At 44.5% G+C, this 28,000-nt stretch overlaps 2 protein-coding genes across 2 annotated transcripts in view; one reads left to right on the plus strand and one right to left on the minus strand.

Moving 5' to 3' along the window:
- LOC307028144 (uncharacterized protein) overlaps positions 1-28,000 on the minus strand; it is a 207,705-nt gene that overhangs the window by 41,883 nt on the left and 137,822 nt on the right. The window lies entirely within an intron of this gene.
- Positions 1-28,000, plus strand: part of LOC307028143 (plakophilin-3-like) — a 60,663-nt gene that overhangs the window by 6,590 nt on the left and 26,073 nt on the right. Inside the window, exons 2-12 of the mRNA XM_079662948.1 lie at positions 11,744-11,832; positions 14,585-15,216; positions 15,636-15,759; positions 15,967-16,171; positions 17,228-17,387; positions 18,043-18,151; positions 19,854-20,018; positions 21,535-21,714; positions 22,970-23,123; positions 23,388-23,583; positions 23,889-23,976. Of these exons, the coding sequence (XP_079519074.1) occupies positions 11,744-11,832; positions 14,585-15,216; positions 15,636-15,759; positions 15,967-16,171; positions 17,228-17,387; positions 18,043-18,151; positions 19,854-20,018; positions 21,535-21,714; positions 22,970-23,123; positions 23,388-23,583; positions 23,889-23,976 (2,102 nt within the window). The remainder of the gene's footprint in view (positions 1-11,743; positions 11,833-14,584; positions 15,217-15,635; positions 15,760-15,966; positions 16,172-17,227; positions 17,388-18,042; positions 18,152-19,853; positions 20,019-21,534; positions 21,715-22,969; positions 23,124-23,387; positions 23,584-23,888; positions 23,977-28,000) is intronic.

Below are 28,000 nucleotides of genomic sequence, written 5' to 3' on the forward strand. Positions count from 1 at the left end.
TAAATTGAGACGATGGATATGATTCATAGACCTTTGGTCAAGAGCTTCACTAAGACATATTTAGGGTAAAATGGAGACAACGCCAGATTGCACTGCAGTTCAAGTACGCCCAGAGAAAGTATATCTGCTCTGATGGGCTTGTCAATAATACATCCATAATCCCTGCAAATGTTATAGTTTTTTTTTTAAATAAAAAGGGACAGAAACTAAAAAAGGACTTGCACCCGTGCCTCGTTCGCAATGCTGCTGGTGAGGCTGCTTTTTGGAGACTATACAGATGGAGCACTGAATTTCGGACTCCAGCTTACAGCTTCCTGCCTACCACCAGCCAAAGACCAGTATAGAGGAATGTTAAGCCCTCCCACTATTTTCCAAGAGGGCGTTGCCAGATTTTCAATTTCAGGTTTTAACCAGGAGATGGCGCTTCATTCACAAATACAGAAAGACAAGTTTCATGGACTTTCAGTTGTGTTTTGAAGAGCATTTTAACACATCAATATTTTAGATCAACTAAAGTATATCTAATCTTGTAATTCAATAATATATAGTCTTTATATATTAAATAATCATAATTACAATGTAAATGTTTACATTACACTTCTTTATTTGTTATGCTCATACTTTAACCTTTACAATCGTTTGCTTTAATATGCAGTATATTTTTGTGTTTGCTTCCTCCTGCTCCCTTTCGGACACATACTGTATGATTTATTATTATTATTAATATGAAGATATTATTAAGATAAGATAAGATGTTACTTTATTGATTGAACATTTTAGTTTAGAATGTGCTGTCCCACGGTAATTCAGAAGGCTCACAGGTCACATTCCGACCATTATTTAAAACAATAGGTGCTTTCACACCTTCTACAGTTTGATTTGTATAGAGGGAGCTCTGTCAGTTTTCGAATTACCCATTTGCTTTCGGGGAGCCCTATTTTTCAGAGCACATCCTGCTTCTAAATATGTCACACGCACGCTCTGTTGACTGGCGCAGCAGCGTGGATGCGATCAATTGCTATAAAAACACTCTTCTACTAATACAGACGGTGTCACTATGCCGGCGGATGTGGCCGTTGTTGAAGCCTCTTCAGGCTCCGCATCGGCAGGCCTCTCCCTCGGTGTGGAGCTGTCAAACTCGACCCTAATGCCGCTTACAGCCGGCCAACTAAAAGTTGTTTTCCGTTCACGTTGTCATTTTTAGACTCCTTCGCTTCTTTGCTTGTGAATCCAAAAGCTGTGACGCTTGGCTGTTTTCGTTTTGCCATATTTTTTTATTACACAGCCAGAGTTAAAAAAATATCAATATGAACATTTCAAATACCGCGCCGGCATCACCGCCATAATCATAGCAACGTAAGTAAGAATGCAGCGCCGCCACATACAGATGGCAACACCCAGACATATTCACAAATATAAAACCAATATTCAGAAACTGTAATGAACAATAACTATTATTTATTTCAAGAACTGTTATTTACAGAAACTCAACATTTCTAATCTGTGTGACACAAATATGCACGACTGTTTTGGGCTCCCCCTATTTATCTCAAAGTCAGCCTTCAGGGGAGCTCCCTCCCTCTTCGGGGGAGCCAAGCTCCTCCTAGCTCCCCCCCATTTCGAACAGTGTCTGTGGCGGAATGGCCAGCGATTAGGTGCGGCGCATTTGTCATAGGTGATCAGAGCTAACTGCCTGCCGTCAGATTTCATTTAAAAAACAGATCTGATTTTAAGACTATTTCTGCGCTCATAAAGAATGATAAGAATAAGAATAATGCGTATTGAACTGGTTTCATTAATTAGTGAGTTTATTTAATACTAGAACCGCCAATCGGGTCAATTTGTGTGATGTGTTGTTGTGTGTGTGCAATGTAACTTTTTTTCAATAAAATATTAAAGTCTCCCAGTCCCTGACTTTTCCTGAAAGTGTGTTATGTAGCACCCTATGTTGTTAAAAATTGCATTCTAATAGCGGGATTTGACGGGTTTAGGTAGGCCTATACAAAAACCTCTGGCGGTTCTAGTGTTAAGGTAATTAGGTACAGTAGAAGCCCTTTTTTTATCAGTAACGAATTTAGCAGTTGAATATAAAAGTCAAGTAACTGAGGGTCACTTGCAATGACAGTGTTGTGTCTAACTGTAAGCTTGTCACTCAGAGTAACCTACCGTTAATTTAGCTGCTGGAGAAGAAAGATCAAGGGGGGAGGGGGGGAGAGAGCTGTGGTTGATGGGCCATTAGTTGTGTAAATACACAGCTGAGAGCTGCCGTTTCATTCAGACTGTTTAAAAAACTGTAACAACGGACTATTTTTCTTAGCGGATGCATGTGAATTTAAATCAATACATACAACTATTTTTTAAATCAATACATACAACTATTTTTTAAATCAATAAAAAAAAATTCTAAATCCATAAAAGCATTTCAATTAATATTGGGAGTCATGTCGTTACTTTGTTGAGAATTTGGCCGTGTAATAAGCGGGATGATTTGCAGCGACTTGTTCCTTATGGGGAAAATAACACCCGTCATGTGTGTGTAGTAGAGGTGTGTGTGGTTAAAACACTTTCATGAAGTGAAGGAATTTCCTTCTATAAAACAGCTGTGGGCAGCAGTGAGTGTCACGGACATGAATTCATAGATCAAGGCAGACTGGTGCACACACTCTCCTGTCCTGCCAGGCGACCCGCCCGTTCTAAGCCGTGTCCCTCACTCCTCACATCCCAAGCATCCCCACAAGTGTATTATGTTGTTACATCGTTTCAGATGTTATGTTTCAGTTGTGCTCTGTCTATGTTCAGTGATGCAAACTTGTCACCTTTCGGCGAAATTCGCCGTTTTGAATCCAAAATAAGTCGTTTGTGTAATTCATGTAGATCTGCAATACAAATATTTTTGGGGTATGGGGGGGGCTGGGATCCGGAGTAATCTGCGGCCGTGAGCTGTTATGTGCCATCATGACACGCATGGTGTTCTTTTTTTATATATTATAATGAAGTACGAGCTGTGTGCACGAGTCTTCCTGCCTGTCGGCTCTGCTCATGGATGTATAATAAGGCTCTGCTGCTCGGCGATGATGGTCTAGCACAGCGGTCGGGAACCTATGGCTCGCGAGCCATATATGGCTCTTCCGGTGATGGCATATGGCTCCCAGACAATTTTGAGTTTAAAAAAAAAAAAAAAAAAAAAAAAAATCAGTTTGGAACTGATTTTAAAATACTTGTGATATTTCTTAATAATACTGTGTAATTTTAAAGTAAATAGAAATTAGTTTTGAAGATAAATGTCACGGGTCACGGGTCACCCGTGGGTTGTAACGGAAAAGATGGCGAAAAGAAAAAAAGACGATGATTACCGTGCATTCCAGGTTGCTGCATGGACAGAGGAATTTGCGTTTGTGGAGAGAGCAGGATCTGCGGTATGTCTAATATGCAATGATAAAATTGCATCGATGAAACGGTCAAATATATAGCGGCACTTCGATACGCACCATGCTTCATTTGCATCGAAATATCCAGCGGGGGACAGCAGGAAAAGGGCATGCGAGGAGCTAGAGCGGAGAGTGCAGACGAGTCAGCAGTAACTACGTGTGTGGACCAAGCAAGGTGACGCGAATTCCGCTAGCTTTGCGGGAGCTTTGGCAATAGTAAGGGATGGAAAGCCATTCACAGATGACGAGTATGCCAAAACATTCATGCTTGATGTGGCCAATGAACTGTTTGATGACTTCCCAAATAAAGACAAGATAATCAAACGAATAAAAGACATGCTCCTGTCAGCAAGAACTGTGCACGATCGTAGCATCATGATGGCAAATCAAGTCGAGGAAACACAAATTAAGGACATAAATGCCGGGACATACTTTTCTCTCGCGTTAGATGAGTCAACAGACGTTAGCCATCTATCTCAGTGCAGTATAATTGCCAGGTATGCTGCAGGTGACACACTGCGTGAGGAAAGCTTGGCTGTTTGGTCAATGAAACAAGAGGAGAGGATTCATTCACGTCTTTTATGGAGTTTGCTAAAGAAAAAAAACTACCGATGGATAAACTTATTTCTGTCTGTACTGATGGTGCACCCTGTATGTTGGGGAAGAACAAAGGATTTGTAGCGCTTCTCCGTGAACATGAAAAGAGAGCCATCCTAAGTTTTCATTGCATCCTGCACCAGGAGGCGCTTTGCGCTCAGACGTGTGGCCAGGAGCTTGGTGAGGTGATGTCGCTGGTCATTCGAGTGGTCAACTTTATTGTTGCCCGAGCTTTAAATGATCGCCAGTTTAAAGCTCTGTTAGAAGAAGTTGGGAATCATTATCCCGGTCTGCTTTTACACAGCAACGTGCGTTGGTTGTCAAGGGGGAAGGTGCTCAGCCGTTTTGCAGCTTGCCTGAGTGAAATCCGGACTTTTCTTGAAATGAAAGGCGTCAAGCATCCCGAGCTAGACAACACTGACTGGCTCCTGCAGTTTCACTATCTCGTTGACATAACTGGCCATCTGAACCAGCTCAATGTGAAAATGCAAGGTATTGGAAATACAATCTCATCCCTTCAACAAGCAGTGTTTGCATTTGAAAGCAAGCTGGAAGTCTTTCTCAGGGACATTGAAACAGGTCGTCTTCTGCACTTTGAAAGACTGCAACAATTTAGAGATGCATGCTTAGCAAGTGACTCCACTCAACATCTGGATCTCCAGCAGCTAGCTGGCTTTACGTCCAATCTCCTGCAGTCATTCAAAGCACGTTTTGGAGAATTTCGTGCGCGCACTGGTCTTTTCAAGTTCATCACTCATCCACATGAGTGTGCAGTGGACAAAATCGACCTGACATGCATCCCCGGGAGACTTTGAGCTGGAAGTTGCTGACCTGAAGGCATCAGACATGTGGATGAGTAAGTTCAAGTCACTTAATGGAGAGTTGGAAAGTCTTGCGCGACAGCGAGCAGAGCTGGCGAGGGAACACAAGTGGACAAAAATGAAAAATCTTCAACCTGAAGACCAGCTGATTCTTAAAACTTGGAACGAGCTTCCTGTGACATACCACACAATGCAGCGTGTGAGTATTGCCGTATTGACCATGTTTGGCTCTACATATGCATGTGAGCAGTCATTCTCGCATATGAGGAACATTAAGACCAACCTACGCTCACGTTTAACTGATGGAAGCCTCAACGCCTGCATGAAGCTCAACCTCACCACGTATGAACCAGACTACAAGGCCATCAGCAAAACCATGCAGCACCAGAAGTCGCATTAAAAGTAAGAAATATTTAATTTATTATATTTTAAAAATACTATATGGCTCTCAATGAAATATATTTAGAAATATTTGGCTTTTATGGCTCTCCCAGTCAAAAAGGTTCCTGACCCCTGGTCTAGCAGCAGCTACATTACCTACGGGTGCGTTCGTTAATATTAACTGTGCGCTGGACTGAACTGGACCGCTGAACAGCTGTTAGAACGGGCCGTTCAGGTGTTCAGAGCAGAGCTCCCTGTCGGAGCGGCAGAGCGTGATGTGAACTGAAACGTTTTTCTGTGGCAATATTATTTAAGGAATCGTTGAGCTAGCTAGCTAGCATACATTGTCACTATCTGCTAAAGTTAGCTTTAGCCTTCAATTTCTAATAGTTTTTTTCATAGGCTATAAACAGAGGTGGTATAAGTATATATATTGTACTTGAGTAAAAGTAGAAGTACTCAGATCTTGTACTTGAGTAAAAGTAATAGTCCCAGAGTGTAGGAATACTCTGTTACAGTAAAAGTCCTGCATTCAAAATGTTCCTCAAGTAAAAGTAGAAAAGTATTATCATCAAAATATAGTGAAAGTAGCGACAGTAAAAGTAGTCATTGTGCAGATTGGTCCATTTCAGAACAATAGATATGATATGTTTTATAATTCTCAAAGCTGCTAAAGGTGCAGCTAGTTTGAATGACTTTGTATACTGCAGGGTAGCTTGTGGATTTACTCCAGGTGGAACTAAAGTCTGATTTAACACTTGATTATATTTCACTTAATTAATCCAGATCTGTGAAGTAACTAAAGGTATTAAATACATGTAGTGGAGTCAAAGTACACCATGTACCTCTGAACTGTAGTGGAGTAGAAGAACAAAGTAGCAAAACATTGAAATACTTAAATAAAGTACAAGTATCTCAAAATTGTGCCCAAGTATAGTACTTGTTGAGTTTATGAACTTAGTTACTTTACACCATGTGGCTATAAAGATAAAAAGACTTAAGCCTTGCACAGAGGCCTGAAAATAAATTTTCAAAATGCTCAACAGTGCTGCCAAAATTATAAACTGACTGCTCCACAATTTGAAATAAATGCTTTTATATATTTCTATTATGTGACTCTTTGGCGTTTCTGTTATTATTAACACTGCTGCTTTAGTTGTTCTGACTGCTAAAATCCTCTGTCATTCCGTGGGGTGGGGGAGCCGGGGGCTCGGATCCTTGTCACCTTTTTCATACCTGATGAGTTTGCATCCCTGTATGTTAAAAAGCCTCAGTCACCTTAATTCATGTAATAAAAACATCTCAGGTCAGTAATACTCAAAGCTAAATGTGCAATACCATGTTCAGCTATGTTACTATTTATAATGTTATTGTTGTTACATCAGAAGATGTACATATTGAAATGATTTCTTAACTTACAGTAGGCTATTTTTTACAATGTGTGTTGGAAGGATTTATTAAATTACAATGAATATTGTCATTGTTGAAGGCTTTTAGAGAAGGGTGAACTATAAGCCTGAATGACATAAAATGTTATACCTAAAAACATAAAAGCCACAATAAATAAGTCACAATTATTGTAGTTATTTTTACCTCCCGTATTGCTTTCAACCCACCAGCTTTTATGGTGTTGTTACGTCACTAACTGTAAGCTTGTCACATACAGTCTATGGTTACTCAGAGTAACCTACTGTTAATTTAGATGCTGGAGAAGAAAGATCAGGGGGGGAGGGGGGGAGAGAGCTGTGGTTGATGGGCCATTAGTTGTGTAAATACACAGCTGAGAGCTGCCGTTTCATTCAGACTGTTTAAAAAACTGTAACAACGGACTATTTTTCTTAGCGGATGCATGTGAATTTAAATCAATACATACAAGAATTTTTTAAATCAATAAAAACATTTTCTAAATCCATAAAAGCATTTCAATTAATATTGGGAGTCATGTCGTTACTTTGTTGAGAATGTGGCCATGAAATAAGCGGGATAATTTGCAGCGACTTGTTCTTTATGGGGATAATAACACCCTTCATCCAGATGAGGATCCCTCCGCTACACTTTGGGATCCTGATCGACCGACGAAACTCCATTAAAATATACATATTTTTGGTGAATTACTGAGTTTAGGCACGTTAATAACGTTTTAATGAAGTTGAATACAGTATATTCATATGTGTCAGTGATTTCATGTCAATTCGGCGAACATAAACATAAATGATCGTGGTGAAGATGATGATTAAATTAGGATTAAAAATCGAGAGCCGGGCTGCATTTCCTCCCGTTCGTTTTTTTCGAATAACAAAATTATTTTGTTAAATAACAACATGTTGATGTTTTGTAAATGATTACATGTCTCTTATTTAGCACAGAGTATGATATCCGTGACATATGGATCTTAACAAAGTTCCGCTGTACATCCAGCGTACTGTATCTGACTTTATTTCACATGAGCTCCAGTGTGGAACCCCACTGCACCTCCTGGCGGATCAATGATCCATTGCAGCTGGCTTCATTATAAATACATTTATCTATCACGGGGGCGGTCTCAAGTCAAGCTGGAGGTTTTCCCTTGAGCGAGGGCAGATCACGTACCAATCACGGCCCTCGCGTTTCAAACTGTCCGAAATGAATCGCTCCATCTGTAGCATGCAATGGCTGGTAGGCGATCATCTTCTTTTAGTAGTTCTTTTAACTGATTTTTATTGAGTTGAAAATAATCAATTAAAGGTGGGGTAGGTAATTTTTTAGAAACCAGCTCGAGTGCGCTAGAATTTGAAATTACACAGCTGGAACAAATCTGCAACTTCCTTACAGAGCCCCTCCTCCAACACACACGAATGCGCACATGACCAATGAGGGCACGAGATAAGTTTGTGCACAGATGGAAGGCTGACAGGCAGGTAGGCCATCCAGTTATTTTAGCCGGGCCGTGCTTTTTACAGTACTACGGCTTCCACAGATGACATTTTTTTAAGATAACATATTCATTGCTATCGGGAAGTTAAGAGCATTCAATGGAATATAACAAAAAGTGTATCTCGAGCCGGTTTCTCAAACGTACCTCCCCCACCTTTAAATGATCAACAGTAGAATACAAATATATACAGCTATAGAATATGAAGGGTTTAGGTAAAATACCTCTCAAATTGTATATTGCTTGATTATAGAAATAGTCAGACGAAATCCATGTTACACTTGTGTGTTGTTATGGAACTCATATTTGCAACATGGTATTGTCTTTTAACACCAAAAGCTTATGGTAACAGAAAAAAATTGTGTATATGATAGTCGACAAACGTAGAAATTAGATACTGTATCTGACTTAATGCATTCATGCCCTTCCCAGAGTTAGAGGAGCCTTCACAAGCAAGCCATCTAATATTGCACATTTACTAGCGACGTTAAATGATTAACAACCAGAAACAACATATTCCATGATTCTAAGCCAACACAAACACAGTTGACATGGCCAGTGGTAAAATGGGTAGGCTTACATTCTAACCCTAACCCTAACCCTTTACCCACCTTCAATCACAAATCCCAACACAATATCAATCACAATCTAACTTCCTCTAATGGTACTGGATGGACTTATGGTTGGACAATTTTTCCTGGCTTTTAATATAGTTAAAAGTGTTTCACCAATAGTAGTGTCCAATACTTTAATTGTGGTTCAAAGTATCGATTCTTCTTCTTCCATCCCTTCATAATGAGCCAAAGTTGCGTCACACCATCTCATAGCTCCTCCTGCTCGGAATTGTTTTGGGATCATAGATACACATCATGGCCTCCTGGGACCTCTTGGCCTTGTGTTGGTCTCCTGTCGTAGTGATTGTCAATGGAGAGAGCTGCTGGAATTTCTGCTGTTGACAGAAATGTCCATATGTGGATACTCTTTGGTGCTCTTCATTTCGTGTTTCACAGACTGCAGGGACTTTGAACCTTGATTAATAATTACCTCGCCTGATGAAGGAGAGAGAACAGTGGACCATTCCTTTGAAAATTGCTGCATTAAATGTTATGTAAACGGCTAATTTTATACAAGAAGCTCTGGATTGTAACCCTTGATAAGAGACGTTTTATGTAAATGTTTTACGTTGTCTGTGTTTCCGTTGCTGTGTGATAAGAGATCCAGATTACATATGCTGTGTGTGTGTTGTCCCGGTGGTCGAGTGTGAGCATACCTCCCCTCAACCCTGACCTGGTGATGCATATGTTCAGGCATGTAGGCCAGCCCCCCCCCCCTGCAGCATCTCCGCCCTGCTTCCTCCGGTCCTTACGTCTCATAATTAGTTCCTAAAGAGGCCCTATTATGCTTTTGGGGTTTCCCTCTCATGTAGTGTGTCCTATAGGTTTTTGTGCATGCCTGAAACGCCTCCATAGGACTCCTTTGTTTACTTATGAACATAGTGAAATCATTATGCAACACTTGCGCTTCCGTATGTATACATTGTACGTGATAGGCTAGGGCAGGACATCTCTAAGGCCCCGGCCACACGAGGACGGTAAAGGTCGTATCTGCTGCAGTGAGTTCACTATCAGATAGACGGTTCGGCCACACAAGGCCGACATGGAAACACGGAAAACGACAACGATAACTGGTCCCAAGGTGGGTAGATCTGCAAACGAAACGCTCTGGGGGGGCAAACGGCTCCGTGTTTACGCCTATACGATCATTTCCTGATAACGTTGAAGCAATAGCGCCGCCTCTCCCCACCTCTCCTGCTCAGAGATCAGCTGCTGCTGTCAGAAGAGGGGGAGGAAAAGAGAGGCTCCGTTTCTTATTCTTATATTATTATATAGAGTCGTTATTCATTTGTTTTAAAGCTCAATAAATAACAAAGAAGACCTTTGACCGGCACTTTTCTAATTTTGTCCGGAAGATTTAAACTTTACATGTTGACCGGCAAAAAAAATCGAACTGAAACTCTGCCGCATTGTCCCCTCGTTCCTTGGAAGAGACGAAGAGGTGGGTGTTTTTCATCTGCTGGTGGACTACCGGAGAGAATTACAGCAGGAGCAAACGCTTGCCTCGGGGAGGGAGAAAAAGAGGCAGAGCATCCACAGCGGAGAATAAAGGGCAACCATGGCAACCATGCGCGGGAGGTCTTCTTCGCTGCTTTTGTGCAGGACTACAGCGCCACTTAGAGGCCTGGCATATGTACCACAGCGTCTCCAGTGCTTTCGAGCGGTCTCGTGTGAACGGACACATTTCTGGGGCCTTTTGCGTGTGGACGGAAGACTTTTTTGATAACGATTGCGGCCCGTTTGCATTATCGTCCTCATGTGGCTCCAGCCTAAGTGGTTGACCAATCACAACAGAGCCGGCCAGCTAACCAATCAGAGCAGACTGGGCTCTGGTTTCAGACAGAGGGTGAAAAGAGGTGCTGCACAAGGCAGTATGAGACAAATAAAGATCTTTTTGAACATTAAAGCATGGAGACATGTCACAGGAGAGACACTACATACTGATATGAACCTGAAAATGAGCTGAGAATGCAATACGGCTCCTTTAGACAAAATGTTTAATGAGACACTGCAATGATTGTGGTTATGTTTATAGGCTTTATTGTATGATGAGCTGGTAACGTAAACATTTTTTAAGGTCATGTTAATATATTGTACGATAACATAAAAATGATCAATCATCGTGAATGCACAACTGATTCCACTTTGGCATGCAGGCGTTTGCCAGGTTTCACCCCTTCTGTCTCCCCCTTTTAACTCGGTCTCTTTCATGAATGCACTGATGGCCTGAAAACATCTTAAAAAATACAAAATAAACTATGAAATGCTGGCATGCTAACCAAATGTCTTGAGTTAGACTTGCATTTTATAAACTGACCTCAGCTTCCCTCCTGCCTCTCCGGGGCCTTGACCTTGTCCATGTTGATTGCTGGTGTAAATAATCGACATAAATAGTTTGTTAGTTCTTTCAGGCATTGGGCTCACAGGGTTAACCCAGACAAATTGAATATGTACAGTAATGTGTTGGAGAGATGCTGTTGGTACGTTTCAGAGCATATGGTCGTGTTGTTCTCTCCAGGCCGCTCACAGACAGGTTCTGATCAAAGTGCTTCCAGCTGCTTTACAGATAAACTGCAGGGCGTGGACGGGAAGACGCTGTGTCTGGAGGAATACCTTCACTAAAATGTCCTATTTTCTTTTGTTCTACAGACCCATGTGTATTTGCCACACACACACACACACACACACACACACACACACACACACACACACACACACACACACACACACACACACACACACACACACACACACACACACACACACACACACACACACACACACACACACACACACACACACACACACACACACACACACACACACACACACACCAAAATACCTTTCTCCTCACACAGCCTTTCTTCTGTCTGTTTTAAGTCAAAAGAATAATCCCCTCTTATTCTGAATATAAATATCACATCTGTTTTCGACACAGTTGCATAATGATGAAAAAAACTTACATTTGTTTTCTTTCTTCTATTTTCCTAGACTACTATCATCCTGAGGCCAAGAGCTTTTCACACACCCTTGGTTTCAGTTCCAGATCCATGGTACACACACCCAGTCGCGTCATGGCTGTGAGTATGAACACTATGATGCATGCGAGAAAACATCTTAAGAGCTGTCCGGCACACACGAGCGAGAAACTCTGCAGCTTTGGGATACTTTTAGTGTAGCTCAGGTCAAAGACAGGAAACACAAACAACTGTTGTTTCATTACAATTGTATTGTCTTTAAATAGAATCAATACATTTTTTTTGTTCTTCTGTGTTTCTCTTTATCTATTTCCTCTGTTTTTGTGTCGAAGTGACTAATAGCTACACAACATTTTGGATGGAAACGTGAGCGTAAGAGAGACTACAATTCGATGTGAGATTTGGTTGGTTTGGAGTACAACAAGCTCAGCTTCGTGTTATTTAAAATATTGAATTGTCTTGGTGAATATTGAGCTGATTAATATAATGTGGATGGGTATGAGATCAACACTTCTCATTCAGTGAGACTTTGTAAGACAGCAACCAATGTGCAGAACAAGCTAAAGTTAAAGAAAACATTGTATTTGTTCTGGTCTTTACGTTAAATAATTTCGGACACAATTAATGTATTTTATTGAACATACATTAATGATTTGGCATCTCCCAATGTGATTATCTTAGCAGCCATTTTCGTGGCTACAGTGCTATTCCTAAATATTGGATCAAAATGGTTGTCCCCACTACGCACTTAGACACAAACACATGGGAAAATAGGGTCCAGGATCAGCCTTGTAACTCTTTTTACTGTAGTCTCCAATCCAAAAATGTGTTTTGACTTTTGCGTAAACTCTCGCAGTCAAAAGATACAGGTCACAAGGCAAGGCAAGTCAAGGCCCTCTGGTTCGAGGGAGTTCTCACTAATTGAGATCTTTTCTGATGCCAGGATTTCCCAGTCCGTGTCCCCAGATTCATTATTTTGTGTTTGTAACATTGGGTGTCTGAACGCCTAGCAAGATTCTTTCCATTAAACACTCACAGCAGTTCTATGTTTTTCGTTAATTGGAAATAGGGGCCAAACACCAAAAGTAAGGTATCATTAGGCAATATTGCTGAGGTCCCTAAGATAACGCTGTTTAGTTGAGTTAGGTAGCTGCCCTCACATGACCTCGGGGACCTCAGTGTTAGCGATAACTCTGCTGAGAAATGTTAGCCGCCACATTGCTAAGTCTGACAGAACATGACACCCACAGGAGAGTTCAATGAGTTGTGAGTGGAAGTTGCAAAAAAATTGTAAAATGATAAACCACGTGTTGTAACCAACATCCAACAGCTTCCACAGACTGGTTTAACTCTGACCCTGATGGGAGCAGGTTTCCTGAAGGGGTATCGGCAGCATTGTGCTCAGTTTTCCCTCCAAATGAAGCGATTTGAATGTATAAATAATTAATATAAATTCCCCACTTCTTGTACATAATTCAGTGGGTTTTAAGATGTCACACACACACACACACACACACACACACACACACACACACACACACACACACACACACACACACACACACACACACACACACACACACACACACACACACACACACACACACACACACACACACACACACACACACACACACACACACACACACACACACACACACACACACACACACACACACAAACACTGGATGGCAATGAGCCAATATTGAGTATGAAAAAGGTTTCCTCTCTGGTCTAATTATCCAACATCTCCGCCCAAATTCAGAACAATGTGAAGGCAGGAGGAAAATGTAAACCGGAAGTGTGTGTGTTTCTTTAAAAGCCGTCGGTCTAACAATGCTCAGCAGCCGTGAGCTTCCTGCAGTTTACAGGCGCAGGCTTTAATAAAGCAGAGAGGAAGAGCTGCCCAATGGAGCCTCTGAGTTTCAGTGTTAGTCGCCTCAAGCATCGCCCTTATAACACTTCTGAGAAAAGAAGATTGTAGAAATACTCTTCTCTCCTTGGCTGTACTTTAATAAGTTCTCTACAACTCTTTTTGCAGTACTGAGAAAGTTCAATGAGCTTTTAAAAGAGATTTTTAGGCTGGATGCCAATTTGAGTTACCTTACATTTGAAGTACTATGTAGGTTTGTGTTGGCTTAATAATGAAAATGTCACATTAAAAGCGTTTGAGTTTTAATTGTTACCAGTTAATGTGTCCTCTAGTGATCAGTCAGTAGAAGGTTTTATCGTAGAGCACGATTAGAAAAACTCACGATAACTTATAACTGTAGTGAATTTCCATTATTGTTATTGGGAATATTAGGTCTTAAATATCTTTACAGGACTGACTTGAAAAAGAGGTCTAGCTCGGTATCATGGTACAGACATGAGAAATATAGTCTGATTAAAGTAATAATATTATTATGTTAGCAAAAAGCATACCAATACAATATGCTGTTTTGGAAGTGCCCATCCTCCATTCTTATTTAACTACCCGTAGGGCAGCTAGTATACATCAAAAGACTTTCTGCTTTCACGCGCATCGTGCTCTGGATCTGGTTTGGACTGTAACAGTAATACTTCATATTTCACTCATGCATACACACACATATGAAACATCTCTGTATTCTGGGAAGAAAATGTTGTTGTTTGCAGTCACTTATTTTTGACATATTAAAAAGGTGATCATGGCAACCAAAGGCCAAGAATTGATCATTTCTCTCTAATGGTGGCCAACAGCAACCTGGCAACCGTTTCTGTCTAGATGTGCAGTTACATTCATAATGTGTCCTTTCATTTCAGAAATTCAGAACAAATTCATATTTATCTTCGCCTTCTGCAGTGCTGCTTCTGACCCCTCCTCTCTCCTCAGATGCCCACCGCCCCCCTGCGCTCCTCGGGGGTGTCGGCCCGCTCGGCAGTGTCGGCCCGCTCGGCGGTTGAGAGCGGCTTGCTGAGCCACCGGGGGGGCAGTGTGATGCAGAGCAGCTTCCTGTCCTCTCACAGCAGGAACACTCGCTCCAAGTCCCTGTGCCAAGCAGACCTGGAAACCCTCCCCCTCTCTGTGCCCGCTCCCCCAGAGAACCCCTGCTACTCCATCTCTATACCCCCCCCCGGCACCCTCAGGCGCAGCCTCAGCGGGACCCTGGCCCAGGACAGGGGCCTCTTTCACCAGGAGGCGGAGCTACCCTCTCAGTACACCTATAAAGGCCCCTCCCACCGCACCATCAGCCGCATCACCAACCGCCAGCAGCACAGCCAGCAGCAGAGCACCGCTTTCGGACAGGAGGGCTGGGGGGGGACCGGCAGGGGGGTCCCCACGGCAGGGGATGGCTGGGGGACGCAGTGGCAGCAGCATGTGTCCAGGGCCAACCATGTCTCGGGGAATGGGCTGTACCTGGCCCCCATCCGCCGGACCGCCTCCACCCACAGCGTGAGGAGTGTGGGGAGGGGAGTGGACATCCTGGATGGAGCGTCCATACACAGCAACGACCCTCTGGAGGAGTGAGACATGTTCTTTATTCACAGTACACACCCTCTGGAGGAGTGAGACACCTTCTTTATTCACAGTACACACCCTCTGGAGGAGTGAGACATGTTCTTTATTCACAGTACACACCCTCTGGAGGAGTGAGACACCTTCTTTATTCACAGTACACACCCTCTGGAGGAGTGAGACACCTTCTTTATTCACAGTACACACCCTCTGGGCCCATTCTGGGTCCGCTGTACATGTTGCTCTAAGTGTAGGCCCGTAAAGATAATTATTATTATAACCTGTGTGTGTGTGTGTGTGTGTGTGTGTGTGTGTGTGTGTGTGTGTGTGTGTGTGTGTGTGTGTGTGTGTGTGTGTGTGTGTGTGTGTGTGTGTGTGTGTGTGTGTGTGTGTGTGTGTGTGTGTGTGCGCACGCGTGCGTGTGTAGTATGCGGGGTATGGACATGCCTACAGCTGTCCGATATTTGTTGGAGTCAGATGCTGGCCTGCAAGTTCTGGGAGCCGCGTACATACAGCACCAGTGTTACCATTGCAACGATGCCAAAAACCAGGTAGAGCGCGTACACCTGCAAAATAATACTGCACCATGAAATGCATTCAAATCTCAGTGAGTGATGTCATTATTAGGTTGCTTGATCTTGAAAGAGAAAAAAGGCTTTTAATTTAGTTTAGAATATTGCTGTAAAGCATTATGAATATTACAGTGCATTTAACTATAACTGTAGTTCCTCTCCTCTCTCGCCCCCCCCCCCCCTCAGGTCCGTGCTCTGCATGGCGTTCTGGCTCTGGTGGAGCTGTTCGGCAGTGACAACCAGGAAGTGCAGCGTTACGCCACGGGCGCCGTGAGGAACCTGATCTACGAGAACGCGGACAACAAGGCGGCGCTGATAGACGCTGGAGGAGTTCTGAGTCTGGTCAACATGCTGAGCAAACCTGACGAGGAGCTGCAGAAGACCATCACAGGTACTAAAGAGTTCTGATCCTCTATCCGGGTCCACAGGAGTCAAGTAGAACCTTCTCTCTGGGTTCCTATGTGCCAGCTCTTAGGAATTAAGGACAGAGAGACAAGCTTTGTTCAAATTGGACCCTGATCCAAGGCGACTGTAAACTGTCCAGGGGTCAATGGAGACCATCCAAACATTCTGAATGCCTTCCTTTTACTTTGTGATGGTCATCTATTGGGATTATTTGCTTAAAAACACACATTTAAAATAACTAGGAAATAAAAAATTCATATATGATTTTTTTGTGCCATATTTTAATAATTTGTTAGAATTCCCATTTTAATAGCTGTGTAATATTGCTGTAAAAAGATTCCCAGATGCATTTATTTGATTCCTTTTGTAAAAACGGCCTTTTTCAAGATTACATTTTAACTAATCACAATAACGTTATAATATAATATAATATAATATTTTTTCTGAACAAAGTTTGAACTCACCATGATAACTCAATACTAATCCTAAAGGTTAGTGTTAGAAAAAATATCACTCGACACCGGTTTGAGAATCAATAATCAGGTACTAATTTATTCTTGCAAGAAGGAGCAAATCACACACAGGAATGTGGTTCCACTCACACACATGAGGTATGCTGCTCAAAGGAACAGGAAATCAAATCAAGCTTACTGTATATAGTCTAAGTACAGTCCCACTCATAGTCGTAAATCGATTTGTCGGCAGGTCTCCGTACATGCAGGTATTCCCATTTGCGATGATGTTGCTCTTTGCCCCTGAAAGGGTAGGAAGACAAGAGTAGGTGTCTTCCCATCTGTAGATAAACAAAGTGAAGGATGCCCTGGCTCCTTCTATCTAAAGAGGAGGCAGCTGCAAGGTCATACACAGCACCAACAGTTGTTAGATAACATAGGAATACCAAGTCACTTGTATTTTCCCCAACAGTTAGCCGTTAGCTTCTTGCCGCCCACTGTCACATCATCCGGGTGTCCCATCTTTTATTTGAGAGATTAAGGTCTGAACGCAGAAAGCAGAATGAAGAGGTTGTTTGTTGTGTCCTCAGGCATCCTATGGAATCTGTCCTCCAGAGACAACCTGAAGGAGAAGCTGTCCAAAGAGGCGTTATCAGAGCTGACGGAGAAGGTTCTGGTCCCTCTGTGCAGCAGACTGCCTCTGAGCCCGTCTGAGAGAGACGTGTTCTACAACACCAGCGGCTGCCTCAGGTCTGTCCACTCACAGCCTGCTCCTCATCTTTTCTTTTTAACGGAAAGACTTAATGTCATTATACCAAAAGTTTGAATTTGTCCCTTTTGCAAGTTAGTACTATACACAAAGTATATCTAAGGCTGATGGGAAAGTCATGTTTTGCCGTAATTTGTTCTTAGTTAAGGGAAGAAAAACTAAATGTTACATGGGAACTCAGAGAAGAACCAAACTGCAGTTCACTCTATCTACATTACATCTGTGACTCTGCTCTTCCTGCTCTACGGACACTTTGCAATGGTTGTGTTTCGGGTCTGAAAACACAAATATTAATTACGTGGGTTTTCTCCTTTTTACAAAACGACATGACAATGAGATTGCCAAATCATATTAAGTCAAGTTCATATAGACCTCATTCTTAATTTCCATCGTATGGAGCTGAATATTGAAGTTAAACCAGATGTATACAGCATGTCTTCCAGGAGATATCATTAAATGTAAGTGCAGCATGCTCCAAAAAGTAAAATAAAAAGGTTGATAGTGGAGAAGTTGCTTCTGAAGGGTCTAAAGAGATATTCATAAGCTTTGTGCTAAAGCTGCTCAAATATGAATTGTAGTAGCACACAATTACGTTCTGATAGCCTGGGTTTGATGAGTCTGTGTGTGTATTTGTAGGAACTTGAGCTCAGTGAATGAGAGGACGAGACAGAAGATGAGAGAGATGCGAGGCCTGGTGGACTCTCTGGTGTCTTACATTCAACAGGAGGACAGGGCAGACGACAAGGTAACGGACGCGCGCTGTTAAAGCCTTTGACATGATTACACTGTGAAAAGTGATTCTAAAATCACTCTGATCATCACAGCCAGTGAAAAACACTGGCAGCCCCTTCAAAGCTTCAGTTACTGAGCAGAAGCAAACAAAGCTGGAGAGAAAAAGAACAAAAAGATGAGATTGCACAAAATAAAAAACTAAACGAAGGGATTATGATTTTGGGATGTCATATGACTGTCCGTACGATAAATTCATAAGATTTGGCACAACCATCCATGATTGAAGGTTGAGATGATTAGGTTTGGTGCTCAAAGTTAAAGGTCAAGGTAACTGTGACCTCACTCCTGAGGACAGAATAGCAGACTTCAGTAAAGACTGGGTTGATATTTGATCTGCTTTAGTTTGGCAGATACTGATCCGTTTAAATATGCTTCAATCCACTCTATGCCAATCCTTAGAATTGGTATAGGACTTCCGACGAAAGATGTGAATCTGAAAAAGCTCACAGAAAGATCCACTGTCCAACTTCTAAAAAGGTTCAGAAATGCCCAAATACAGCTGAACTATGTGTTTTTAACAAACATTGGGTAAGTATTTGTTGCAGCAGGACCTTGCATTTAGGATTGAGTCAAATTGGACAGCATTGTGGAAAAGTAGGAAAAGGTGAAACAGTGTTACTCATTTCATATTGTAATAGTGAACTTGAATAGTCAACTTAAGGATATATCATTCTTCTAATACTTGGAAGAATCCTCGTATTTTTGCTTTGGCTCTTCTCACAAGGTATGTTGTAAGTAAGAAAACGCTCTGCAGTTAGAAGCAGGTTCCATTATTTGGTGATGTTACTTGAAGTGAAACATAAAGAATGTTAGCCTGTTCAGGCTTTTATCTCTCAGTCCTTCATTCTTTCAGCGGCTCACATGAGCTACAGACGCTTCTCCTCACACTCTGCCTCTCATTGTGGTTTGGCACATTTCACCAAGTTAGGAGCACTGTCAAGAGATGGGATAAACCTTGAACCAACCAGCAGATGATTGATCCACACACGGCTTTAATTAGACATCACCATGAACCCTGCCTGCATCTGATTGCTCATTGCACTAACACACAATGAGGGAAAGTCATGGTTTAGAAAAACTCAAAACAAAAGGTGGCTGCTACTTTATCTCTGCCTAAATCTGATGTTTTATAGATAAGGTATAGTTTGAAACACTAAATTCCTTCTCAGCTACTGCACTAAACATGGAAAAGTGGACGTCTATAGGTCCTGTTCATGCATGCTTGTATTTAGTGTGAGATTGTAAATAACACCAGAGAGAAGAACTGAATTTCCCCTCAGGGTTAAATTAAGGTGATCTTAAATCTTTGTCCCTGGACAGATGTTGAAAAGTCACCCTAAAAACGTATTGTAATATTGAGAAAATAACAAGTGAACTAAATGCACATTCATATTCAAAGTGGCAGAAAAGAGCTTGTTCATCAAAAAAGGTGCCAGGGGAGGATCCGCTCAGAATTTCCATCCGGCCCCCGGGCAAAACCAGTTGGGTATCCCTGCTGTATTGGTTCTAGTTAGACAAAACAGTTGTAGCAGGACGATGTTTCCATGCGTCAGTTACCTGTTAAACATTACAGGACATCAGAGGGCTTATTCTACCAGGTTAGATATTTATTTTATTTTATTTATTATTGCTTTTACCACATTGTGTTTGTTTAGGGTTTGGAGAATTCACTGTGTGTGATGAGGAATCTGTCCTACCAGCTGTACACGGAGCTGCCTCCGTCCGTCCGGCTGCGTCTGGAGGGCCCGTCCAGGGCCTCCGCCTCCAGGGAGAGTGAGGCCATCGGCTGCTTCACTATGTATAACAAAAAAAACAACGAGGTAAAAATCCCCTGATACACAACCCCCATTTTAGGATTTTCAGAATCATCATCACAAGAGAAAAAATGTGGACAGTTGTTATAATTTATTAACACACAATAATTATACCCCCCTTTTAAGCCACCACACTCTGTCAAGCACTCTGATTTTACTGATCAATGGAAAATCCAGTCCATTTTCACATTTCCATTATGACTGCCTTACTGTTTTCAGCTGATTTTATTACCATCTCAGAGACAACATCAACAATATCCAAACATTTCCTCTCCTGTTCTGGATTATCTAATGAAATGAATATCATCCTCATTGTGTTCATGTCATGGGACCAGTTTATCTTCCACTGGGGAGCTCTCTGTATTGTAAAAAGGTTGCATGTGCCAAGGTCATATAACAGTGCTGTATAAAATATTTAGCCAACCAATGTTGGGCCACACTATGCATGCACATGCATCTCAAGTGTGGTTTGTTGTATGCACCATCATTATCAGAAATGACACTTTTTAAAAGATATTACAATTATCAAGTAGCAAAATATCAAGCTCAAGCCGTTGTTCTCTCAGGTATCTCAGTCATAGTTAGATATAATACGTCTGTGGAACACAGACACTCTAGAAGTGTCTCTGGGTCCACAGGGAGGATCGGTTTACTTCACCAGCAGAACACATTTCTCCTCTCAATAGCAGGCTGTGGAGGCCAATGAAAAGTCAACATGTATGTTCTCATGGAAGAGGAGAAAGGAGAAAGGGACCTCTTTAACCATGTGACCTGCTTTTCCATGTGATGTAGCATTACTTAGCAATGGTTTCATGGAGGCTAAACAGGAAGGTTTGATATCCTGTTCATATGTCCCTGAGGATAGTGACCTGTCTCCCGGGGTGTTTCTCAATGTTGAGTATGCTTGCTTGGTAGCACATGTCTTCCGAGCGTCTTGCTTCAGAAGCGAGGCAAGAATACTTCCTGGCATTCGTAAAACGAAGAGTGGAACAGGCTAGCAAGTGTGCAGGTGTGCGTCATATGAGAGGCCCCGCCTTACATTTTCCGCCAAAGATTTGGGGAAATTGGTCTGTGCGCAAAGCATTGGGGGGATTATAAGACCCAGGAGTCTATACATGTGCAGTCTCGAAATTTCTCCAAACGAAGTACGCCGGGCTCGGTAGAATTCCAAGTATGCTGGACATTGGAACAGTCCTTCGGCGGCACTCGATGACGTAGTATGCTTGAAATGGTGGCTCTGGAGCAGCTTTACTCAAGATTGAGAAACACCCCCTGTCTGTTCATCTGGCTAGTTCTTTAGTTATCAGAAAGATGAAACCCAACAGCCTCCTGCTGGCTGCTGCAGAGCTACAGGCTGGGGCCCAACCCTGGCAAGGGCTACTTATAGCTAGCTAGTTAACTAACATACCAGCTAACACAAGAGAAAACATTCTATCAAAAGACGGATAAATATCATAAAATTTCAACAGAATGCTCTGTATGTTACTGTGCAATAAATGGACATCCTTTCTCTCTTTCACAGCGTAACCAGAATATGTTCATACTGTCTGAAGTGTCCCGACAACCTAATGGCGCTGAGTGGCTTTGGCACCCTAACATGGTGGCGTTGTACAAGCTTGTTCTGCGGAACAGCGACTGCAGCTCCACCAGCCGGGAGGCAGCCGTAGGAGCCCTGCAGAACATCACTGCAGGAGAGGGCCGGGTACGAGCTCAACGTCATACAAATATACAATATGCATGTTTATTCTGAAATGACTGACTCATTATCTTGTGCAGTTGCTTTGGCACTTGAGTCTTCCTCAAGGAAATAAACAGAGTGGTGCAGGAATGAGGCCTGAAACACGGAAATTAATTAGCTTTTTTGCGTTTCTAGTTGCCTCGTCTTGAAGACAATGTTTTTTTGAATTAGTTTTGGCTTCAAGGATGTTAATGTTTTTTTCTAGGACATAACATATATCTGTAAATACCCTCAATGGTAAATGTCTGAAGCTTTTACATGTCATAAAAAACATCAGTACGGACTACCAAACGTCAACGCGCATGGGACCGTGACGTAGCTTTTTGGCGATTTCATTTAGTGCTAATTTATGGAGATTATTTTGCAGAACAAAATGTGTGATCATTTCTTTTTTGGCAATATTCAAAGATTCTATGGAAAAATAACATTTTATTTTGTAGAGGGAACCAGGGCAATAGCCACGTTCACACCGCAGTACTTTTCCACTTTAGTTCCACTTTAATTCCGATATAGTAACGAAATGTTGCATTCACGCCAAAAAGATCCTGAACTAAAATGAGTTAATCAGAACCTTTTTTACCCCCTTTTAGAGAGCAGGTACTTTCGTGGGAGAAAAAGGTTCCTATGTCTGATTGGCTGGGCGGAATGCAAACCAGGCCCCGTAAAACTCCCAAAAAGTTTTGTGAAGCCGCCATTTTATTATCCTCGCATTAGCATTATTAGCATTAGCATTAGCCCAGCGCACAAACGCAAAGAGACTAACACAAAAGAAAACATGGGAGCGGTGAAGATGAGGAGGCGTCGGCGTTCTGGCGATTTACTCAGAAGGCTGCTGGGAGTCCCAGCAGCTTCTACTGAAGCCAGTCCCCAACTCCGGGGACTTCCGGCCGGGTACTTCGGGTGGCAGTATGCGCCGTAAAGTTGTTTGCGGCCTGCAAGTAAACCCAAAGCAGAAGAGGAAGAAGTGACGTCAGCGGCTTCATTTGCCTAATCCTCCCCCAGGGACTTATTCCGGTGTGAACGCGATCTGTACTTAGTTCATGAGAACTAAAGAGTTCTCATGAAGTAAGTTCTGATTAACCTTTGTGGGAAAAGTACTGCGGTGTGAATGTGCCTATTGCTAACATCCTGGTATTCCTACAAAAGTGCATGTTCCCCTGCACCACTCTATAGCCCACAGGCAACAGAAGGGTCATGTAACCTTTGCCCCTCCCATCAGTGGGCGGCGGTGCTGAGTGGGGTGGTGTTGGAGCAGGAGAGGATGCTGCCCATCCTGCTGGATCTGTTAGACACCAACAGTGCCTCGGAGCTGAGGCCTCTGACCGGCCTGCTGAGGAACCTGGCCCGACACTCCACCAACAAAGACCATATCGGTACGACACAGACAAAGAATCTTTATATTTTTGGTTTGTCTTTAATGGATAGAACCGTCGTAGAGAGACAGGAAGTGGAGAGGTAAGAACTAAGCCTTTAGAACACGGCTAAAGATTACTGAATGTGGCTGTACATCCTAAATTAACGAGGGTATCTTTGTGGACAGGTCGGCTATTGTAGTCCATATTGGTGGATCACATGAAACAGAAAACCGTGCATCGTGGTCATATCATTTATTTATCCATCGCTCTTTGTCCTGGCAGCTAAAAACACGGTGAACATTCTGGTGACCAAGCTGCCCAGTGACGGCCTTCAGAAAACACCCTGCAGCGAGGTGGTAGTCAACATCTGTGGAGCCCTCAATCACCTGGTCACCTGCAGCTCCTTGGCAGCCCGGGACGTCTCATACTTCAACGGCCTGCCGAAACTGATTGGAATCAAGACATCCCATGATAACAGGTAGGACTGACTTCTACTGAATACTCAAATATCAGTGTGGTACAGCGAGAAAACATAGCTTCAGAACCAGAATGATTCCCTGATCTGTGAATACTTATGTTCCTATAATTGGTGTTTATTTACGTCCGGACATCTGTTAGCTGCCAGAGACTTAACATACTGCTTTCCCCTCTGGCCACACAAAATAGTGACCCTTAGATAATTTGTAGATAATTTAAAAATGTTTATCTTTGGTCTCTCCCCTCTGCTTATGCTCTGGTATTTCCTCCTTGTTTCTAACTGTCTTTCACTGTGTCCTCACTTAGCTCTGGGGGTCTAAAAGCTGCCAGAGCAGCATCAACTGTCCTCTGCAACATGTTCCAGTACAGCAAACTGCACAGAGACTACAAGCTGGTAAGACTGCTGATGCTATTATATCAAATGGACCAAAAATGATAAACACAGCTGAAACATGTCACCTTTTATAAGAGAACGGCAGATACCGAGACCACAAAAACAAGAGCTTGCAATCTTAGCTCAGGACAAATGACAAAGAAAACGATAAGGGCTGCAACTTATATGTGACCTGCTCCATCGAAATCAGTCGCATTGACCCGAAGACACAGTTTGAGTTGTATACACTGTTGGAAAGAGGAGATTCCTAGCTTTCTAATGATATCAGGATTGTCTTTGTACTCCATATATTAAGCGAAATATGTCACATTATATAATGACTGTCACAGAGTCATCATTTTGAGAAAAAGGCCTTTAAAGTTTCCTCTTGTCTGGAATCCATCGATCTGATTGATTATTAGCAAATGATCAAAATACTACGGAGGGAAAATATTTCCATTTGGATTACTGGTCTGGGGGAAGCTCGTGTGTGTGTGTATACGTGTGTGTGTGTTTGTGTATGTTTGCGTTTGTGTGTATTGTGTTTGTTTCCCGGGGAAACCACTCACGAGAAACACCGGCTGTTCTATTTCGTATATGGCTTCGCCCTCTAAGGCTATCGCTATTGGGTAATCCCCCTGCGCCCCCGCGCAGCACTGAAATACTTGTAGTCCACGCCCACCCGCAAGGTGGGCCCCCCCCCCTGACTCCTTCCGGTATAAATAGGAAGGTGGCCCGGCAATCTGCTCCCTCTTTTTTTCAGCAAACCAGGACAGTTACTGAAGCACAGCAATTGAGAATCATCATGAGCAACAACTGCGTCCGTGGTTGTCCCTCATGTGGCTCTGGGTTCATAATGAGTTATGACCTGCAGAGATAAAAGCAGTATGCGAATCCTGCCGGGGTCAGAGCATGCGTACGCGGCTCTAAACCAGCAGGTAGCATGCACTGCGCTTGTCTCCCCTCGGGTGACAGGAAGCGGAGAGCGGACACTCTTGCTGCTGTGGCCGAGGAGGACGATTGGCCCGTCCAGGCTTACGAGCCCGCGGACGGGGCCTCGTGTCCCTGGGGCAGAGTGCCGGGCAGGAGTACGAAGCAAATCCTGCCCCGCCTCCCTCCACGGTTCACCGTTCGGTTCTCCCCTCCCTCCTCTCCCCCGGACGGGGGAGACAGAGTCGGAGCAGGGTTCCAGCTTGGCGGCCGAACATGCTTTCCCCCTCTCCGTCACCACAGCGCGGCGGCGTCTGTTACGGAGACGGCCAGAAAAGTGCTACTGGACGCTCCAATCAGCCCGGACGGGCTGTTCGGACCCCAGTTCCACGCCATGGTGGAGTCCATGAAGACGGCCGCGGAACAGGTGGACGGCATTCGCCAGCATGCCCCGGCGGCTGCAGGGGCTCCGTCTCACGTCTCCGCTCCCCCGCCACCCCAGAGACAGGGTCTCCCGGCGGCGAGTCAAATGGGAGTGAGGCTCCCTCGCTCCTGGTCGGCTCCGCGAGAGCCTCCGAGGAAGCGGACCCGGTAATTAAGCCGGCTGCCACTAATCTGTTGATTAAGTAGACAGCAGGGCTCCCTGCAGAAGCCTGTTCGCGGCATTCCTCTGTCCGAGATACGCCTCCTACACACGGTCATAACCCATGAGCGCCGGTATAACGCCTCATGTGGACAGCACTGCACACACCTCCACTCATCCCCTGAGCGTGTACATGCTTCATGATGACAGCCGGAGTCAAACGCAGCGTGTGGAGGTTTCCTCGCAGCCCTTTCGCCTCACGGGCAGCGGCGGCGAGGGCAATGCCCCGCCTCCCTCCACGGTTCACCGTTCGGTTCTCCCCTCCCTCCTCTCCCCCGGACGGGGGAGACAGAGTCGGAGCAGGGTGCCAGCTTGGCGGCCGAACATGCTTTCCCCCTCTCCGTCACCACAGCGCGGCGGCGTCTATTACGGAGACGGCCAGAAAAGTGCTACTGGACGCTCCAATCAGCCCGGGCTGTTCGGACCCCAGTTCCACGCCATGGTGGAATCCATGAAGACGGCCGCGGAACAGGTGGACGGCATTCGCCAGCATGTACAGCTGGCTCCAGTCGGCTGAGCTGCCACAGCGGCACCAACACCCGCAGCAGCCGCGGCGTCCACGCCGGCCACAGGAGGCCGCATGCGGAGAGACGCCCACAGCAACCGCCCCGGCGGCTGCAGGGGCTCCGTCCCACGTCTCCGCTCCCCCGCCACCCCAGAGACAGGGTCTCCCGGCGGCGAGTCAAAGGGGAGTGAAGCTCCCCCGCTCCTGGTCTGCTCGGCGAGAGCCTCCGAGGAAGCGGAGCCGGTAATTAAGCCGGCTGCCACTAATCTGTTGATTAAGTAGACAGCAGGGCTCCCTGCAGAAGCCTGCTGGTTTTAACCTATCGGTTAATAAACCTGCAGAGCTCGCGGCATTCCCCTGTCCGAGATACGCCTCCTACACACGGTCATAATAACCCATGAGCGCCGGTTTAACGCCTCATGGGGACAGCACTGCACACACCTCCACTCATCGCCTGAGCGTGTACACGCCTCATGATGACAGCCGGAGTGAAACGCAGCGTGTGGAGGTTTCCTCGCAGCCCTTTCGCCTCACGGGCAGCGGCGGCGAGGGCAATGGCGTGGCTCGTCACCATGACGACCATTACAGCACATCACAGAGAAGCCAGAACGGGGGAATGAGCAGTATTCCAGGCTGAGTGCCCCCAGCGGAAGCGCCCGCAGCGCCACGGCGCCAGGGCTCGCTGCAGAATCCTGCTGGTTTTAACCTATCGGTTAATTAACTGCAGAGCTCGCTAATTAAGCCGGCTGCCACTAATCTGTTGATTACCAGCAGGGCTCGCTGCAGAAGCCTGCCCGTTTTAACCTCGGTTAATAACCTGCAGAGCTCGCGGCATTCCTCTGTCCGAAATACGCCTCGTACACACGGCCTTAATAAACCCATGAGCGCCGTTATAACGCCTCATGTGGGCAACACTGCACACACCTCCATCCATCCCCTGAGCGTGTACGCGCCTCATGATGAGAGTCGGAGTGAAACGCAGCGTGTGGAGGCTTCCTCGCAGCCCTTTCGCCTCACAGTGGCGGCGAGGGCAATGGCATCACAGAGAAGCCAGAACGGGGGACTGAGCAGTATTCCAGGCTGAGTGCCCCCAGCAGCAGCGCCCGCAGCGCCCGCAGCGCCCGCAGCGCCACGGCGCCAGATCTCGCTGCAAGAAGCCTGCTGGTTTTAACCTATCGGTTAATAACCTGCAGAGCTCGCTAATTAAGCCTTCTGCCACTAATCTGTTTATTAAGTAGACAGCAGGGCTCGCTGCAGAAGCCTGCCGGTTTTAACCTCGGTTAATAACCTGCAGAGCTCGCGGCATTCCTCTGTCCGAGATACGCCTCCTACACACGTTCATAATAAACCCATGAGCGCTGTTATAACGCCTCGTGTGGACAGCACTGCACACACCTCCATTCATCCCCTGAGCGTGTACACGCCTCATGATGAGAGCCGGAGTGAAACGCAGCGTGTGGAGACTCCCTGGCGTGGCTCGTTGCCATGACGACCACAGAACATCTCGAGCATGTGCGCCCGCTCTTAGAGTGTTTCTCAGAGTGGCAGCGCGTGTGTCTGATGGACAGATGGATGAGCAGGCTGATCAGCAGAGGATACGTCCTGCAGTTCGCCTCTCCCTCCCCCCACAGTTCAATGGGATACAGGAAACACTCCTGTCCTCCCAGAAGCTATTTCTTGCGCTCCAATCCGAGCTGCTGGAACTCCTGTTGAAAGAGGATATTTCCAGGGTTCCTCAAAGGGAGGAAAATCAGGGATTTTCACTCCCGTTATTTTTCTAATCCCGAAAAAGACTGGGGGAATGAGACATCCTCGATCTGTCAGTATTCCACATGCTGACGATCAAACAGGTGCTGGAATGTTTTCACCAGGACGACTGGTTCACTTCCACCTGAAGGATGCATACTTCCACGTACCCATCATCCCGAAACACAGGAAATTCCTGCGTTTTCCATTCAGGGAATATC

Source organism: Notothenia rossii, assembly GCF_949606895.1.
Source record: "Notothenia rossii genome assembly, chromosome: 2".
NCBI classification, from domain to species: domain Eukaryota; kingdom Metazoa; phylum Chordata; class Actinopteri; order Perciformes; family Nototheniidae; genus Notothenia; species Notothenia rossii.